Source organism: Chiroxiphia lanceolata, chromosome 1 (assembly GCF_009829145.1).
Source record: "Chiroxiphia lanceolata isolate bChiLan1 chromosome 1, bChiLan1.pri, whole genome shotgun sequence".
Classification (NCBI taxonomy): domain Eukaryota; kingdom Metazoa; phylum Chordata; class Aves; order Passeriformes; family Pipridae; genus Chiroxiphia; species Chiroxiphia lanceolata.
Genome location: NC_045637.1, coordinates 137,842,893 through 137,863,524, shown reverse-complemented (window position 1 = coordinate 137,863,524; position 20,632 = coordinate 137,842,893). Strand labels below are relative to the sequence as shown.

The following is a 20,632-nucleotide window of genomic DNA, read 5'->3' as shown; positions in this document are numbered from 1 at the left end:
TTGGGACAGTTTTAAAGCTGTTTACTGTACCTATCAACACTTTTTTTAATTCATGTTGCATGCACACAGGAGACAAAACAACACTAAAAGGAAGCACTGCCATAACAACGTGGAGAAGGAGGATGACTCACTTCAACCAAACAAGGTATTTGCCAACTATGCAAAAGATTTTTGTTTGGCTTTTCTTCTATTTGCATGGCAAGTGCTGCCTCTTTGGGTATAAAACTCATCCCAAGGGACAGCACCTAGCATCCCCCTGCTTTCTGGTTCAGTCAGCAGCACAAACCAGCACTGCACTGCATAAAGGAGGCTCCCACCCAGATTCCATGTGACCCTGCTGTTCATTATCATCTTCCTGCTTTTTGGGACATAAGGAGATAGCAATTGTGTAGTTACCAAATTATTTGTCTTCAGATGTCTAATCTGTTTTTAAACATAGGATGGACCAAAGACTGGGCCTGAAATACTTAATGATTTTCCTACTATATATGTGGACTTGTTGAGCTAGCTACTACATTTTTCAAAAACATTTGAGAGAATTTCCCACTATGTACTACTGAAAAAGCTGATAGCTCCAGATGAAGAGGTTAGAATAACTCCAGAGAGGATTTCTGCTGTCTGAGAGAAGGGTCAATGTGATTTTGAGTGAACAGTCAGTCACTACAAAAATGCTTTTAAAAGTGTGCTAGGCTACTGAGCTCCGAGCCTCATGCAAGGCTACACACAGCCCCTAGGAATTTCAATCATCAGCCACAGATTATGGTATCTGTGGCAGACATGCAGGCAGCACTGAGTTTACTTATCCACTGAAGCCAATGAATCTGATGAAGCTGATTAAATAACCTAGAGAGGATGAATCCTGAATGAAGTTGTACAGATCCAACTTCACCTAGGTAAAACACACAGAAATAAGCCTCTAGCAAGTTTGAGGATATTTTTGTTGTTATTGGCATTTAAAGTACCATTAAATGGTGTAGAGCTGGCATTATTTATTCATTGGGTTGTTAATTTCAGAATCTCGCTAGAAAGCACCCGTAAGAGCAAATGCTTGTGCATAAGCATAGCACTGTAAATATAGAGTTTTATTTTGAAGGAGGTTCTCGCAATGCTAATCCACGATTTCCACTTTAGGATGAAATTCTTCCTTTGCAGAACCCCTTGTTATTAACGTGCACAAAGTGCACTCAAGTCTCTCATAAATACCTATTAGGAGATGGCACCTTTCAGAAAAATCTGTGCTCCAGAAATAACAATAATTATTTCTTGTGAGCTTACAAATGGAATCAAAGTTACTGATTTTGACCTCTGATGATCACTGTCATGCACTACTATCATGCATTACAGAGGTATTCACAGCTAGAGCACTCCAACAAGATGAACAGTTCCCAGTGTAGTGTTTCCCCTGTTCTCACAATGCACATTTCTCACCCTGTCTGCCAGAATTCAGATCTGTTTTAGTTACAAGACCATCTGTTTTTTGAAAGTTTGGGGTTCTTTATGACAGATGGATGAGGTTCAAATTCTTGTTGTAACCAGCAATGAAATTTTACAATTCATTGTCTCTGCTGCTTACTGTCTTGCTTTAATTACTTGAAAGGAAGAACTCTCATGGGGGGAGACAGAGTTTTCCAAATGCATAAAATTTTTAAACCAAAATAAGCATATAAAATAAATTTCTGATGCTTTAGCTACAAATAGCCTAGCTCCAGGTTTGTAACCTAGTTCTATAATCCTGTATTGGCTCAGGTTTCTCTTTCATGTCCCAGAATAAAAGGATGTGGAAGCAGAGGGAGTACTTTAAGGGGCTATCTACAGTGTTATAAGCATCATATTTTTCCCTTCAGAGTCTCACAATATCATCTGGCTCTTTCAAAGTCTTAGTTCTGCAAGTCTGGTGTTTGCAGAAGAGACTCACTTTAAAAAAGCTCACGAAAAAACAATAGGCTTCTAGCTCTTCATATTAAAGGCATAAAAACCTTGAAAGTTGGTAGGCAGATTTATGGTTTTTACTTAAATTCTTTCATGTTTAAAAAAACCTCTCAATTTTTATTTCCCATTTAATACTCTTTTTGCAGTGACAAGCTTGGAACAGCAAACAAACCACCATGATACCACTAAAAAAAAAATAGTAAAAGAGTTCCCACTAATACCATGCTGGCAATCTGGCAAGCCTTGATCCTCAAGCCATAAATTCTACATCCACCAGCCACAAGCTCCCTGGTACATACCTCAGGAGGAGGGAAGTGTCAGGAAGTGCGTCACTGACAGTAGCAGGATTTGAGGGCCCCATTGCTGACCACGGCTGTATCAGGTTTGCATCCTGGTTCCAAACCAATATCACTAGGTTGCCCTCAAACTCAGCACTGCTTTGCTTATTGCCCCACGGTCAGGGACTGGGATGAACCACAAGCCCCTGCCCCACCACAGCTCCCCTGCCAGGGATGCACGTAGCCCCAAAACAGGATGCATACTTGGATTAGGGAAAGCTTCAGGCAGAGCTTCATGTCGGCTACTCTGCTGTAACAGGAGACTTAAGCTGTGTGCGAACAGGGGATGGAGGGGAGGGGGAACCAAAGAAAAAATAATCGAGAAGAACTCTAAACAATCCTCTAGTTTACATCCCTAGGTTATGCTGCAGACTGATTCCATCTGTGAAAATATTTCACGGTGAACCACATGTCACGTTTACATTAATTTGTTAGCAGCAAATAAGTGCTGCCCGCACAGCTGCAGGCAGCAGCCTCGCCATGCACCTCTCGTGCCCCGCCACTGCCGCGCACCAGCCTCGCAAACATGCACGGCCGGGAAGGGTCACGTCCGGATCTCAAATGCTACAGAACAGTTCAGCCCAGATCAACAACATTTAAATCTCTGTCCTTTATTATTCGTTCACTGTGGCTCTTTTGTAGGCTTCAGTCTTGGTTTCAATGAAGCAACTGTTTCACCAAAAGGAGGAAAAAAAGACAGAGGAGAAGAGGAACTCTAAGGAGTAGGGGGAAGCCTGACAGCAGATATAGAAGTGTAATCCAAGAAAAAAATATCTAACAAGTGTTTTGCTCTTGTTACTTCTTGATTTCCCAGAAAAATCAAAAGCAGATGCTCTATTTACTCTGTTCCCATAGTAAACAATACTCGCCTTCATCTATTTCCTTATGTTATTCACATTTTCCCCCTCTCATTTACTAAAAAAATGAATGAAAGACACAAATAGTATAGATGTGGAGAAGAAACAGGCAGATGAGACATTTTTCATCATTTAAAAAATAATTTTCAAGACAAAGTTTCTACTAACCATGTTCTTCTGTGAGACCAAATATCATCATCTACTCCTCAAAATCAGTACAGTCTAGATGCTGCCAAGCTTTCTGGAACTACCTGGTTTGTGGTTTGGGTTTGTTTTTTTTTTTAGTCTTATTAAAAAACCAACCCTAAAACCAAGAAAGTACATTTAATTTACACAAGTATTTTCCAGCAAAGCCATGATGACTGTTCAACATTCACATCCATTTCATCGTACTCTGGAGCTATGAGCATTTTCCACGCATTCTTTTTAAATCTTGATTATTTTAACAGAAAAAGGATAGCCCAGAAGGAATCTCTGTATTGAAGACATTTCTCCTGAAGTCATATTGGATTCAAAGTGGTCAGGACTATATAACATAGGAGCAATTTATTAAAAATTAAGATAGCAATAAAAGTGGTACAGAGAAAAGCATGTGAACATCACTGACAAACCTGGCTGCTGTAACATTTTGCCCATGTTATGTCTCATCATCAAAATTCCATTGTTTTTGAATGCTGGGATATGCCAAAGGTTAATTTTAAAAGAACACACAGGTGTTACTGACTGATATCTGCTGCATTTTACATGTCTGCTTGTGCATCACACTGCTCTACCACACTATCTTGTGTACCTGAGTGGCACAGACAGCCTTGTGTTCTGGTCCTTGTACCTCACCAGATATTTTAAAGGAAAAGGCTGATAAATAATTTTGCTCCCCCTTAACACTCAAAGGCCAAATAATCTCTAGGTATTTCAGCAACACCCCAATTCATGGCAAAAACTGAGAAGGAGTCTCCTAGTAATCAGCAGAGGTTAAGTGATGCTACTGACCCCTCCCAAGCTGTGGCCAGCAATGGCAAAGCCATTAACAGGTTCATAGAAGGTCCCTAGACCCTCCTGAAAACTAAAAAGCTGTAGGAATATTTCAGCCCCAGAGACACACGAAAGATTTAGCAGTAAAAAAAACAACCAAAAAGACAATCCAGAGAGAAATTGGTGTGTTGACACAAAACTGGGAGGGAGCTTTGATGGCGAATGAAAGGACTTTGCCAACAATAAATACTCTACAGAAGAGGGTTGGCAATGTAGGATGGGACGTTTCTCATTCCCCTGAAAATGCTGATAGATAAGAGGGGAACAAAACACCTCAGGAGAAAATACAGAAGTGAGGAGTTAGTCCCAAGCTCAAGGAACTGACACACAATGTTAGTAAATATCAGCCTTCAGCCTGATTTGGGCAGAAGGCCCCGTACATGACAACAGACTCACACAAATGTTAACCCTACAGGCAAATACCAACTAATCACCAACTGGTAGATGTTGAGCAAATAAAAATTCCTCACAGAAGCAATGGGAAACCTCTCTATCCTGATATCCCCATGATCAGCCCTCATGTTTTACATTAATGGGACAGACTTCACCTTCAGATTAGGGTCCGATGTGTTTCCCTAATCATACTCCCCACTGCTAAAAATACATATTCTTCTACAGTTCTCAGTGTAAAACTGCCCACTCTCCCCAGGTTCATGAAAGTCCAAAATTCACTGCCTCCTATTTGAGAAGAAAGTATATATCCTTCTTGGAAGGAATAATCAGATGGTCAGAGTCCAAGACAGCTTTGCAGCTCATGAGGAACAATGATGAAGAAACCAAGCAGTTCCTCAAAATACTATCATCTCAGGGGAAGACTGGCTGTGTTAAAAGACAACATTCTTCTCTTCCACGGAAAGTCCTGTAAATCCTCTCGAATAGAACAAGGGAAGAAAGAAAAACACCTGTGCAGCTCTTGACAATATGATGGGAATCAACACCTGGCTGGATGGACCTGCTTCTCAGGCTACTTGCTAGGGCAGTTTTTGTCTTCAGATACAAATGCATCTGCCTTGAAAACAGGAAAAGACTCACTGCCTAAGGAGGAGTACGATGCTCTGGGGCTCACCAGGAGGCATCATACATTTATCATGTTGATGTTGCCCAAGTCATGCCCATGGCAAATGCTATGCCCAGCCTCTCAGGTCAATGTGATGGTAGCTAGTCTCCTTCTTGACACTTCAATGGAAGACATAGCATTTCTGCAGCTTGAGGAGGAGGGTGGAACTATCATCTCAGAGAGCAGATAAATTTAAGTTTCCAATTAAAATAGACATCTATATGTTCTCACCAAAAATGTGCTACAGCAGTGCTGAGGGCTACAGAATTGAGGCTTTGGTAGGTGGTAAATGAATCTGCTCCAGCATGAAAAAGATGAGGAGGAACATGGGGCCTCTTTGTCGTAGCTCTGTTCAGCATGTCAGGATCCAGGAGCTCCTAAGAACTACATCTTGGAGCACAGAAGAAGTTAAAAAGAGTTTTGCAGTACTCATTTTTACAGACCATCTGCCTCTCTCAGGACCTCACAGTTTTCAGAAGAATAATTTCAAATATTTTACTATATATACATACATATATATATATATATACACTAAATAAATAAACAAATAAATGGTTGCAGAGACAGGCAAATGCTCTCAGTGCCAAGTCTCTTGACCCGCCAGGACTGAGAAGGAATCCAAACTGACAAAGTAAACGTGTTCACACATATACATACTTTGTAAATTGATTTTTTAAAAAACAAGGTAGAGCTTAAAAGATCAGCAAATTGAGTATTTGTACAGGATGCAGTTTCCTCCAATACAATTCAATCACCTCATAAGAACATCTCTGATACAAGCATCCCATCCCAGGATGGGCAAAGTTTACAGGCATCCCAGAAAGAAAGGAAGGAAAATGAGGAAAGGGCTGATAAAGAAGTGCCGTAAACTAGGATGTTCCCTTCAATTAACATCCAAAGAAAGGTGAAAGCAGGAGAGAAATGCAAAAACCACACACCCCCAGACACATACAAAAGAATAAGGAGAGAAAACAGTCCTGAGAGCAACACAATGGCAAAGGCAAAATCTGTAAAGTAAAAGAATTCTGACTCATTTAAATGACTGAAAGTGAAAATCATTTATCAGGTACAGCTGTTTTGCTTATGCACACAGGCACAGGAAAGACAGGGTACAAATGCCTTATGCACACTGTCAAGGAAAGCCCATTTCCAACTTGGGCACTTACAATACAAACACCCAACATGAATATATATGCAGAGATAAGGACTCAGAAGGAAAATCTGAAGTAAAAAATACCATGGAACCCAGGAGCACACACACACACACTTCCCATCGCTCCCAGAAAACACAAATTTTGAAAAGTAGAAGTGAAAACAAAAACACCTTCTGAACATGCAAGTTTGATAAGCAATGAGCATGTAACTCAATTAGCCAAATAGATGTAGTGAATATTCATAGCAGCAGGGTAACAGCAATAAATAGCAATAAACAATCACAAGATTTCCTTTAACCTCCTCATTTTTTTCAGGATTGTCCAAGTACAAGCCTGGGAGTGGTGCAGGGGAAGAGTGGAGAGGTACAGTAGTGTCAGGTTGATGAAGCTCAATCTGCTCATCAGCCTTCAACCCCAGCTACCCAGCTACTGTAGCAGCTTCTTTTCAAATCCTAAAAAATCACTGTACTGTGCTGGAAATCCACACCAGTTCAGCCAAGGCTGGGAAACATCAGTGCGTTGCAGCTCCATCCTCCACACAGCCATTCCTATTTTGAAATCAGGTTGCCTAAAATGGACCTATTTCATTTGCTATAACTGAACTGGTCAAAATCAGTTGTTTGCATAAAAAAGAATCAGTCTGCAGTGAATGCTAGACATGGCTGGATGTGAATCAACTGATGCCCAAAAAATCTACTACTGGAAAGTGCTCACACATAAAAGTGCCATTAAAAACAACCATAAGGCAAACTTCTACTGAATTAGATCCGCCCTATTCCAAATAAAATCAATTAATTGAATAATCAACAGGGAAAGAGTTTAAAAAAAATCTGGAAAATGTTTCCTTAAAGCAGATACAAAAGGTTGGAGTGTCACTAACCAGACCTACAGGGAAAGACTGACACACTACCTTCCCAGACCCCACTTCAAAGCTTTGCTATCTCCAAGCTTGGATTGGAAGCAAAATCTCAAAGGGGAGGTGACTTTCAAGTACTAAACCTACTTCAAAAAAAGTACTTCAGATTCAAAGAAGGTGTGTTGCACAGACTCAGAGTCTGGCCCTCAGAAGTACAAACATAGAAGTAAGGTGAATTTAAACTCAGTCTGTCTCAAGGCAGACAGTGAATGCAAAGCATGATGAACAGAAACAGCTTCAAACATTTGCAGTAATAGTGGTGGTTCAGTCCCACAAAACCTGGTGACAAGGTAGCTCCGCTAATGAGACCTGAAGATGAGAGAAGCAGGTTGCTGACACTGCCTACCCAAGAGGCAAATAAGAGGGCAATCCCTCCAGGGGCACAGAGAGCAGCCACAGTCCTCAACGTGTTTATTCCCTGAACAGGACCTGGTCAGAAGTTAGTAACTGTTACCAACATACTGATGGTGCTCTGCTGACAATGATTTCACAAGCAGTTTCACATCAGCATGGATGACATAAATATTCACATTTTCTCTCAGCAACAGCAATCACCCACCACTTGTTGCCAGGGCTATTATGAGAAGGATCCAGGTCCAGAAGTCCATAGTTCTGTCTAATATTCAATAATCATCAATAATAAACCCACAAATACTGACATGTAAATATCTAGATTTATTCCCAAATACAAGAACCATAAGCAGAGTTTTCTGCTTCTCAGCAAGACTCCCTAGCAGACACAGTGATCTATACACTGCTAAAATCATAAAGAAAGGCCCAAGCCCAATTCAGGGACTGAACACAGACAAATATCTTTCTTAGAGGGTCAAACGGGAGGTCCCAGCTACCCACCACACCTTAGTTTTCTGTGAGGAAAATGATACAACTTTACTGCATAAAGAGTAATTATCCCATAACAGGTAGCCCTACCTCCCTCACCCCAATGCTTATCTTCTGTATATATATGTATAAAAAAAAAGGTACAATGAAGGACAGCTCAAATCTCAATGAACATCTCCAATTCCACTTTTATATCCTCCCTACCCATTTAGCACATCATCATCTCTCCAGAGGAATCTGTCTCTAAGCATATCAGAAATAAGACACACACGCATCCACCACTTCCCAGCAGATCATCTTCCAATGTACATGAAGGCAGGAGAGCGTGCTAAGACATACCAAAAGAGGCTGATGAAAGCAGCCCACATCACCAGGTTTGTGAAGACAGGAGATGTGGGCAGGCAGCATTTCCTGCACCGAGGATGAGGTTTCACACTTACCCAGCTCCCTACAGGGGAGAGCCACGCTCCAGCGGGGTGGCCGGGCAGCTCTGCCATGAGGCATGCCGGGGCATCACAGCATGAACGAGCAGCACCTCCGGGAAACCTAAAACAGGGGAAAAGGGAGTCAAGAGTGAATGTGCCGATGCCCCTTTGGAAACCAGTACTGACAGCTTCTCACAGACAGCTGCAGCACTGCCACAGCTGAAAAACCCTGCAAACAACACATCATCGAGGCTGACCAACCAAAACATTGTTTGGTAAAACGCAATTAAAGCAGGAAGTATTAGCAATTTAACAGCTATTCACATCAGAAAATATTGCAATGATCTCAAAACCAAACACTTTTAACCCAGCAGTGGTGCCCTGCAGCAGCTGGGTGACAGCAACAAAAGATAGTCAGGGCTTCCAGTGAGCATACTCTCCACACACACATCCCCTCTCCCCTGCAATTGTCTGTATTTGGCAATGTGATTTGTCCTAAGATAAGAATTTGAGGTGGGAATTGCAGGAGGAAGTGTCTGGATTTTCACATAATGAAAGCATTCCAGAAATGGGGAAGCTGTGACGACTGTGATTGACTTTGGTACACACCAGGCTGCAAAAGGGTGCAAAATGCTGGAGTCTAGGCCAACCGGTGCCTCAAGGTTGCAGGAAGCTTCTGGGTGAATCTCCCACACACCTTCCCCAGGCAGACACATCTGCAGGGTACTTCCAATCTGAAGATGGGGAACAGTCACTTTTGGACAGGTGAGTAAAAGCACCAAGATCCGGTCACGCGCAGAGATAAAATCTGAAAGTAGCTACATAGGTGCTTTGTTGCCTTGCAATTGTGCATTCTGCTAGGCCAAAGACTGCAAACCTGCCTGTTTCTAGCTGAACCTGCTTATATCATATAGTGCATTGGCAATATTTAGATACTGTATTAGCAGTAAATGTAGTCAGAATCATCCACATAATCAGTGTCATACTTCTTGCACCTGCCCGAGAGTCTTCTCTCTACTACACTGCTACAAGTTGTTAGCAACAGATGATTCAACTCTTTAAGCATCACCTACCCTTCAGTGTTTCATCACAAGGCAGAGCTGACATACGCCTGAAGAAATTGTGAGCTCCCAGCATTTGTAATATTGTATTTCAGCCTTATTTCACTGATACCCCTTTCCAAGCTTCATCCATTTTAAGTTACTTCTAGTGATTTCAAATAAAACATTGTATCTTAGCAAAAAAAGTTAAAAAGAAAAATAACATTATTTCCATCACTCAAGAAGAACAGTATGAGTTTAAAGATTAACAGTGCAACTGTGATCCAGGTTCAAGGTGATAACACCTTGAAATAATGAGCATTATCAGAAGTACACCAAACAACGGGAATCTACCATAAGGCTGAGATATAATTATACAATTTGCCCTTTAACTTGCATTTGACAGTGGTTTAAGTGACATTTCCCAAACTTAAGGAGAACATTCCATATTCACAGAGTCCTGTAGGCTGATAAACACAGCCTATGCTCTGTCGAAACTTCAAAACAAATGTAGTTTTAAGAGCACTGCATAACAGGAAACTACTGGTCACATCTGAAAATGGTTGTCCCCATTAGTGAACCTCAAACCACCTTAAGAGAAAACAAAAGGCAGAATCCCAATGCCTCTGCCTCTCCTTGCTTCAGTTTCCCAGTAAAAGAATATGGTACTGACAAGATGCTTTGGTATCGCCTCCAACATCAATGCCGAGATGCACAAGTAGCATTTTTCAGAACAAGCCCAGACAATCCATTAACAAGAACCAAAGATTCACATTTAGGATTGAAAGGGCCAACATACTTGAATATGTACAAATAAGTGAGTCAGGAGAAGGAAGAGGAGCCAAAGAAAGTTGCTGGATTTATGGCTTCTGAATTGAGAATGGCAACATTGCTTATCACAACTTGCATAATCAAAATCTTTTGTACAGGCTATACTTGATTAAATTAGGTTAATTTTCACTATGAAATTGGAAAATAATTACTGGTTGAAAATAATATAAAATATAGAATATCCTTTTTCTAAAGAGTGCTATAGTTGGAGGAGAACATAGTTCGTTCTCCATACAAAACAGAAGAGACTAAATTGCTTGAACACAAATTGTGCCCAGCAACTCTGTAATAACTGCATACAGAACATAAACATGCTTTGTTCAGAACTAAAAATATCTAATCAGGTATAATTGTAAATTTTATTTTCCATTTGTAAATAACCAAGGGAGAGAACTAGAGAGCAGAGATGTAAAATAATATTCTAGCTGGGGATATTTTGTTAAGACATAAGCTTCTACCCACCCCTTCCCTAATGCCTGCAAGGCTCTTCTGCTTCTGAACTTATTTCAATTGTTAGTTTCTCTTTGAAGGTATTTCAACTATAATGCAAGCAATGCTCTAATGAATTCTCAGTGCTGTGCTATCTTTCCCAAACAGTTCTTTCACATCATCTGCAAATTTGGATGCTGCAATGTACTTGCTATGCTCATGTGCATCTCTATTTCTAAGGATTGTCAGTATTAGCATCGAGATGCTTCAAAGTTTCTAAACTTAAAATAAATAAATAAATAAATACACCAAAAAAAGCCCCAAACATACACCTATGGGTTTACTCACATGAACCTATTTTGGCACTTAACCCATCTCATCCCTCTCCACCTCCCCAGTTGCTGACTGGTCCTGCTCTGCTGTCCAGCTCCACTAGGAAGCCCAGCTCTCTGGAGCCAGAGGAGGGGGTTTGAAGGGTCCTGCTGGTGGCACAGCCCAGCCAGCACCACCCCAATGTACTTGACCCCTCTCTCTTACCAAGTTCATCCTTTGGGTAAGAAGATTTGGTAACCTGCGTTTCTCCTAAACCTGCCTCTCCCAACACTTATTTTTCATATGTACAAGTAGTCACGCCCATCCTGAACCCCCAAAACACCAAGAGCTGCACTAAGACATGACATACTGGATACATCAGCAGAAAGCAGATGGCAATTGCCTCATGTTTAGAGCATCTAGACACCACAGCTCTTGCTGTTTAAGGGACACTTCTGACATTGTCCCATGTCATGCCTTCCCTATGAAGGCATCTGAATACATTTTGCCACCAATTAAGGGCCCACTGTGACGAGGACCCTTCTAAAAGGGTAGGGGCAGTGGGCAGCATAGCCTACGCCTTTGTCTCCTCCTCCAGCAGTAACAGGCAGACTTTTCAGAGAAGGAAAACTATTGTCAGCTTCATTTGTACCCTGAACTATCCCAAACTAAATATAAGTTAAAAGAAGAATAACGTAAGAAGAGAACAAAAGACTACCAGTCTGCCGTATGAAACAGATTTTTTTTTAATAAGCTTAAATATGCTTCTTCGAAGGCAGCAGTAAAGGGAGCAAATATCCCACTTTTACTAGCCCAATTGCAAGAGCCGTACCAAGTTCACTGAAAATGCAAAGGCAAAGAAAAAGCCAGAAATTCCCTACATTCCATGGCTCTCTGACAAATAATTTATCGATGGATGAAAAAATTAAGCCATAATTAGCGATGTTGTTGACCCAGGTAGTCATCCTGTGTTCTTTAAAGGAAAGCAAACATTTTCAGGTTGTAAAAGAGCAATGACAAAAATGTCACTTTTCTGTAAACAGCAGCTGACAATTTTATACAATAAATAATGCTATTTTGTAGTAATAAGTACAATATCAGCAACACAGTAAAGTTAACATATTAACACTGACAGAAATTATCTCTGTTCTCTATTAATATGCATTCTTTACAGATGGTTATTTATTAAACATGAGCTGAAAGGTTATCTATGGCCATATTAGCAAACATCTGCTTGTGATTCTGATTTCATGTTTGCATGCTATTCTTGGAAAAGCAACCATTTTTGAGAAGTACCAGATGTGACCAAGTGTTCTGAATCATAAAATATTCTTCAGAAAGATAAAAGTCCAGGGCCAGGAAAGAAATCACATACTCTGAGCACAGCAACTGCCTTATACTGCTGCTGCTGAATTCTCCAGGGGAAAAGTGTTTCTGAAGATGGAAAAAAGCAGTTTATTTAGTGTGCCACTACAGATAATTACTCTTATTTTTAAATATGAAACATTCAAAAGTATAAACATGAACTCAGTTTCAACTTTAAAGCAGAAAAGTTATGCACTACAAGAACTGCACCACCTATTTACTCTCCAGCATGGGACTGACACAGGACCTTTCAATCTCCAGTGTCAGCAGCTTAAGCAGCCTTCCACAAACTGACTTTAGGGATCTTGCTCCTCAGATGACCTCACCAGGATCTCCACTACCCACAAGAAGGAAGAAACAGTTAACTTTGGGATGGGAAGGTGTTGGAGACAGTAGACGAGAGCTATAGCAAGCAACATGAGGGAATTAATGTAGACCAAACCAAGGAGAGAGGGGTTGTTTAATTCTTTCTTAGTGTCTTGCTATAATATATTAATTGCTTAACCTATTTCCTAAAAATAATTTAAAAAAGGGTTCTGAACTGTCAAAATATATGTTCATTATGTTTCATAGCTACACCCTTTGAATGAGTAATACTGTTAATCCATAAGAAATGGATGTAAAAAGCAAAGAAAGAAGATGAACAACGTAAATTAGAAAAACTGAAGAGTAATTTAATGATGAATAAAGAGATTAACAAATAAAATTAAATTCTAAATGTTAAAGCTTCTTTGTACATCTCAGAAAACCTGAGCTGCCCAGGTCTTTCAAGACTCAGAAATCCTTTCAAGAAATTCTTTCACACATTTTGCTTTTCACTGCTATTTTGCATGCATCTTTAAGACTCAGATTAAGTCTCCAAGAAGGGAACACACCATCCTTCATGGAAAGCCCTGGAAGGTACAAGAGTTTGACCAAGGTGACCAGGCAGAGACGCTGGCAGATTCCCTGCAACAAGGTGCAGGGCCAGGGTGCTCACCAAGCTCCCATGTGCCTCAGTCATGCTTTTCCCAGCACTGGAACAGGAGTTCATTTGTGCCCTGCTGCATTGTTGAAATATGGGACCTGGAGAAGATTCCTCTCCACCAGTACACTAAGCAGGGTAAAAGAAAACAAGACTTTTTAAAAGTGTTGTTTCCCCCTCTTTGCTTCCCCTTTCCAGAAGCACAAAAATTCACGCAAGGGGCAAATGACACAAATGCCTGTCACCACACATACAAGAGGCAGGTTCGAGAACTGCCCTGAGGGAAGAGGGCTCTGCTAAGGGGGAAGTTATGCCACACTGAGCTATATAAAATGTAGCTAATTGAACTGCATAGCACAATGTAAGCTGGAAAGAGCCCATTTCCCCTTCCTATCCATGGAGCAAGCAGAGATGATGCCTGCAGACACAGAACAAAACGCAGAACGCACCTTAAGCCACCCATGCAGGAAGGTAATGGCTTGAGGACTCTTGCTGGGATAAACAGGTCACATGATGGGAGAACGCAGAAACAGACATAGTAGCAAGGGCAGCAGAATAAAAACACCAGAAATCATCCATTTAATGCAAAAGCACAAGCAGATCTGAAATCCTTCCAAGCCTCTTCAGCAGTGATGTGCACTTTTGTAAACAAAAGTAGCTCTTAACATATTTTTCGCTTGAAATTAATCTCTCCAAATGGAAGAGTAGAGCAGAACAGCTTCCATTTTGGATATATGAAAGCATCCAAATGTTGTGCCTTACACACCTCTGCACCCTTGACATCATTTCAGATGAAAGCCAAGGGGCCCACCACCCCAGGCAGATAAGTCACATACACACACAAGTGGTACATTAGCTACAGTGCACAGGAACATCTGCATTTAACTGTGGTACCTTGAGATCAGTAATTTAGTAAATAAAAGAACTGTTTTCAGCAATCAGATAAGTCATAAAGCTATTATCAATTCATATGTTTTCAGTCTCTGCTATTCTTTAGAATTATTCAGGACAGAATCATAGAATCATTTAGGTTGGAAAAGACCTTTATGGTCATTAAGTCCAACTATAAACCTTATTCTGCCAAGTCAGACGACCATAAAGATTTAACCATACCTGCATGGCAAAACCCAAAGAGCAAGAAGAAAACCTACACTTAGTGAAAGTGAGCAAAAGGGCACTGTACACTATTGATGCAGACACTTTAAAACTTTCTACAAAGTTGTCAGTCTGACTACTCCTATATTTGCAGATGCAGAAACTGAGACATAGAAAGAACATAACTCACAAGGCTTCTCAGCCAGCCATCATTCAGCAGGACACAAATTTGTCTTATCTAGTGCTCAATCCACTAGGTAAGATTGACTAAAACAATGCTTTTATTTAATATCTTCAAGTAAATCTCGAAATAATGTGATTAATTTATAAATACAGAAAGACTACTTCCTTCTGTTCCTGTTGACACTGATGTATTTGGAATGAGTTTTCCAGCACTATCTGGATGACCATTTTTCACACAGCTCTCAAATGAAAGTAAGTCAGCAAGACACTTGGTATGCTTCCTAATATTCCTCAAGTGCTCTCATTTGAGTAGTACCCCTAAAGAAAGGACAGTGGAAACAAACTATAGAGTGCTATTCCCTCCCTCTATCTGTATATTTAGAGCATCTGTAAAGCAGTAAAAGACTGGAAGGAAGTCTTCCCACCGGTGCTCCTGTTATCATCAATACTGACAGAGCTATATTGATGCTATAGCAACAGTGGCAGGTTTTCAAAGAAACTGCAGCGTACACAAGGATGTTTTACACAGCCAAACAGAAAATCTTCCTTACAGTTTCCTCTGGCTTTAGACAAAAGAAGTAAACCCTAAATCAACACAATTCATGAGCACACAGGGAAAGGCAGATGTCACAGTTCTACCTGCACTAGAAAACTTTATGATTAAAAAGTTTATGTTGGCACAGCTCCACTCTGAACACTCAGCAGAGGATCTGAGCACTCCATGTTGATGATGCAGCTCTGGACAATGTAAAATCCAAATCTTACCTGCAAATGCTGCTACTCCAACATTGAATGCACACTACAGTATGTTAATGAAGATAGAAGAATTTGCTGAAAGACAGCCACTTCTATTTTAAAGAAAGATGATCAGTAATATATAATTAATCCCTACAGTCATTAAAATTTTATTCCAACTGTGATATCATTATTAGTTGTACTTAAAAATAAAAATGAGAACTAAAAGTTGTTTCTTGCATTTTTTAAAGTATAACTCTTAGTACCAAAAATGCTACTATTAAAAAGGTAGTTTTGCAAGCAATTCACAGCTGAACAAAAACCAGTTACTGCAGAGTTCCACTAACCTTCGGAAAAGCTATTAATATTCAGGATTCTGCACAGCAGGGTAGAGTTGAGAAATTAATCCATTTAAAGTTGAATTTTAACAACAGACAAAGGCATGTGTTAGCTGACTTCTATTTATGGCATTCACCCAAATATCAAATAAAGTTTTCCTGGCTGTGCTTCAGTCATCCCCGTTCACAGCTAAAGAGTACTTTTATAAATGCAGACAGACAGTATAAATCCTATGTCTTGTTTGCATCCAAATCTACACATCTCAGAAAGAGAAAACATTACTTAGTAATTGCCACTTCAAGAAACACACCAGGAATGACTCACTGCCAAGTCCATCCTATGCAGTTGTAAACTCCAGACAAAAATCCAAGAACTCAAAAAAAGACTACTAAAATGCCACAGTGGACAAGGCAGAGCAATGAAGGAATGACAGAACTGCACATGTGAATATAACAGGGTACCACTCTGCTAAACAGCTAAACACTTCAGCAACATATTTAAAAAGCTTTACCACATATAAGGAATGGAATTTAAAGATGCACATTTCTCTCATAAACAACACAAAACAGAAAGGGAAGGGGGGGAATCAAGCTGTTCACAATACCTTAAGAATCAAAGGGAAAGGAAAAAACCCTAATGTTGCCATGGTTTAATCTTATAACATGCAGGAAAATGAACTAAGCTTATGTTTGGAAAGAATCCAAATAACATTAGGTATGAAAATTCAATTAAGAAATTCAAACAGCCTCATTTAGCCATACAACACTGTTGGATACAGTTGTTATAACAATGGCATTTCTCTATTTGTGATTCCATACTAAACTGAATTTTAAGGATACTTGCTTTTCTCACCATCTTCACATTCTATCACTACAAGCACTTCATTTCTCAAATGCTCAAAGAAACTCAAACATGCTATGGCCAAAGAATATCAATGACAGCTACTTCTCAACTGCTTTAAAACACTGCTGCTGTTTCTAAACCAAAGTTCACCAGAACCATATGAGGTAATCAGGCGCTCCAGCCAGTCATGGTAGTTCCTTAGGTGCAACGCACATTCGAAATCAGAGATACACAGAAGTCCACCTGATCCTCAGTTTATTTTTGCCATCTCTTGCACTTGCTTTAGAACAAGAAAGGCAAAGCAGAAATGTAAAAATATAGGCATTTTTTCCTTTTGAGGCTATACCATGATATTTGACATGAAGAATTAAAGCATAGAGGTATTCAGACAGTCACTACACTGCAGACATCTCTCAGAATCAGTATTTTGTTATAAACCTGGATGTAGAGGCTATGTTTGTGATATTTGACATGTCCTATTAACTCCTAGCATGATGTCTAGCATCTTGAGCCCACAAACCATCTTCACACCCCACCTTTACTCATATTAGTAAGATGTTGTTATTAAAAGGTATTTTCTTTCATCATTCCCAAAGGTGAGAATATTTATGCTTCCTGCCACCATTTTGGTTTGTACTTACTATTCAACTACTATGTAGTAGTTGTGTTTGATGATAAACATAATTTTTAAAAACAAACTTGAAGTAATATTTAACACACAGTACTCTATGGCACAGTTAAAAGAAATCTATTCTGAAAGCCTGACATCTCTTAACACCATTTCTAATAAACTGACCGATCAGGTGTATGAAACAGATGTGTTGCATGTAAGTGATGGAGCTCAAGACTCTTGTACGTCACCAGCTTCTCTCTCTGGTATCACAAGATGCCAGATAAGGAAGTAAAATTGTATCAATGCAAAACCAAAAACCCAAAACCTCTGAAAGTATTCAGAGAGAGCCTGGATGTTTCATTCACATTTCATACAGTCACAAGGCATCTCAGAGCATGGCACATGAGTCCCAGATTGCCTGCTCAGCTTTCTGTCATGTTTGGTACCAACAACAACTACTTTGAACATGCTCGTGATGGAAATTCGGGGAAAAAAAAGAAATAAAAAAAAAGGGGAAAGTGAAAAAGAAGATTATAAAAAATTATCCTTTTTAGTTAGCCTGAGTGATATAGCAAAAGCATGTGTTATGGACAGCAGTTGTTCAAAGTAAGCTTTCATCAAGGACAAGGTGATACAGTTCCATCTCAGGCTCTACATCTCCAGGCCCTTTTTTCTTTCTAAAAGCAGCACCACCAACGCACACCAAGCCTTCCTTAGACTGCAGAAAAAGGTACGTGCAACTAAGGAGGTGCACGCTCACCCAGAGACAAACCTGTCTGATATATACTGCACCTGGAAGGAATTTCTCAAAGAAATAAAGATGCAAGTTGTTCATAAAAACGGATTATGAAACTATTAAGCAAGTTCTCCAAATATGCTCGCACATGTATCTCAGGAGACAAGTAGAAACCTAAGCCAACCATTTAATGACAAAATGTGGATAAAATGTTCCTTTCTGTACTACAGAGCTAAAACCCCAACAGAACTGGAGGGAGACAGCAACAGAAGAATCAGGGGTGGAACTGCTACCTTATGTAAAACTTAAGGCAGGCCACACTCTTATATTCATTAGCCCACATCTGTTCTAAACAGTAAGTTTAGGAGAGTACTTCTATTGTAATGCCTTCCAAATTCTGACAGTTAGCTACACACTTGTCACTTACCTCTCCAACCTTCCTGCCCCACTTCACACACCAACTTGAATGACTCTATCAGTTAATGGTCACATGAGTAGGTCATGTCCCCCTCTGCACAAGAAAACAAAAACTCTCATAGTTAATAGAAGCTACCGAATTCTTCAGCTTATTATTTTCAAATCACTCTGTAGTGCTACTATCAAAACTTAACTGATTCTTCTGCTGAAAGAGCTGCACAGGCAGATGTGTGCAGTCCATCCTGCACACAAACACTCAGCACTGCTTGTCCAGCAATGTACCTTCTATAAGCTACAAAACACTGCTAAGCATTATTACAGAAAGAAGCTAAGTGTTAATTCTATTCTTGAAAACTACTAGTATTAGTTCCAAAATTCAAAACTAAAAGTGCCTATAAAGCATCTGTTCCATTAGTCACTGTCTTATGAGAATTATCCTTTGTACCATGGAAATAAAAAAGTTCCAGTAGACAATAAATAAATAAATAAATAGGCCAATCACCAAGCCCAGAGTTGTTGTATCAACAATTCTCAACAATCAACAAGTTTACTGTCATTTAATATTTAAGCATGGAAGAAAATTGTGCTTTAACTATATGACATTTTTAGGGCAAAAACCACTATTTAAGAGACTACAAATATTTTTCTTGTTGCTTCCACATTACAGAAAGTCTCACCGTTTTACAGCTATTCAGCTGGATAAAGCAAAATCAAGGGGAGTGGGTGACAAATAAAGAGTTCTGCTTATACTTAGTGGAGTGCAAAAATGCAACTTTATTATTACACACGTTAGTTTGCAGTTGTTCAAAAGGAATGCATCAACTAAATTAATCACACATTTAATCAGTTCCAATTTACTACCTGACATTTCATGAACCGATATAAGCACAGTATTTCAGCTCTGCCTGGTTACAATGAACAGCTAAATTGTTATACTTAAATGTTGCATATGATATACAACTACAGAACAACTAGCCTCAAGGTTTTAGGTTTTATGGCTTAGTGATTTTTCTACTACATTACTAATTTGTTTGTAAATCTGGTTTGGTTTATTTCAGAAGAGGACAGTATGTTTAATGTCCATATCTTTCTAAAATGAGTAAAGGGAAAGAGGTGTGAAGATAGTTTGTGGGTTCAAGATCCTAGACATCATGCTAGGAGTTGCTAGGACATGTCAAATCTCACAAACATAGACTCTACATCCAGGTCTATTAAAAAAACACTGAATCTGAGAGAGAGCTGCAATGTGGTGACAGTCTGTCTGAATACCTCTACGCTTTTATGCTTCATGTCAAATATCATGGTATAGACTCAAAAGGAAAAAGTGCCTATATTTTCCATCACTTCCATTCCATTTCTTGTTCTAGAGCAAATGTAAGAGGAGGCAAAAAAGACTCCGTCAGAAAAAAAATTGGGCAAATCTGAAAGGGATTAGAAATATTGTTCTGAGACATCAGTAAAATGAGGAGTCAGGTGGACTTCTCTGTGTCTCTGAATTCGAATGTGCATTGCACCTAAGGAACTACCATGACTGGCTGGAGCACCTGATTACCTCATATGGTTCTGGTGAACTTTGGTTTAGAAACAATAGCAATGTATTGAAACATCTGATATGCTGCTATTGATATTCTTTGGTCATAGTGTGTTTTGGTTGCTTTGAGCATTTGAGAAATGAAGTGCTTGTAGTGATAGAATGTGAAGATGGTGAGAAAAGCAAGTATCCTTAAAATTCAGTTTAGTATGGAATCACAAATAGAGAAATGCCATTGTTATAACAACTGTGTCCAACAGTGTTGTACGGCTAAATGATGGTTCCTTTGAGCAGAGTGGGCAACAGAACCCCAGACAGATTTGCGCTGACTAGCTTAATATACTGTAGAATTTGTGGTTTAAATATTTACATCACTGAACTTCATCTTTGAAGTAAAGATCTTTGAATCTTAATAATTTTCAGCTTATTTGATGCCCTTTGCAGATATTTGTTCAGAATTTTTAAAATGTCAACCACGAAAATAAAACGATTAAGGAAAAGTATAACTTTATCATTCATTGAAAGTTTCCAGCAGCTCCAGAGGCCGGTAGCCCGGGGAAGAAAGGGACTCTTGTTCTCACCCTGCACACAGCGCCCCACGCAACCTTTAAAACTCCGCTGGACACATAAAATAGCATTGATGCCCCAGCC

At 39.6% G+C, this 20,632-nt stretch overlaps 1 protein-coding gene across 1 annotated transcript in view; it reads right to left on the bottom strand.

Annotated features, from left to right (window-relative positions):
• Nucleotides 1–8,669, bottom strand: part of KIAA1217 (KIAA1217 ortholog) — a 338,228-nt gene extending 329,559 nt beyond the window's left edge. The window contains exon 1 of the mRNA XM_032700657.1: nt 8,564–8,669. Within this exon, the coding sequence (XP_032556548.1) occupies nt 8,564–8,627 (64 nt within the window). The 5' untranslated portion in view covers nt 8,628–8,669. The remainder of the gene's footprint in view (nt 1–8,563) is intronic.
• Between the last annotated feature and the right edge of the window lie 11,963 nt (nt 8,670–20,632).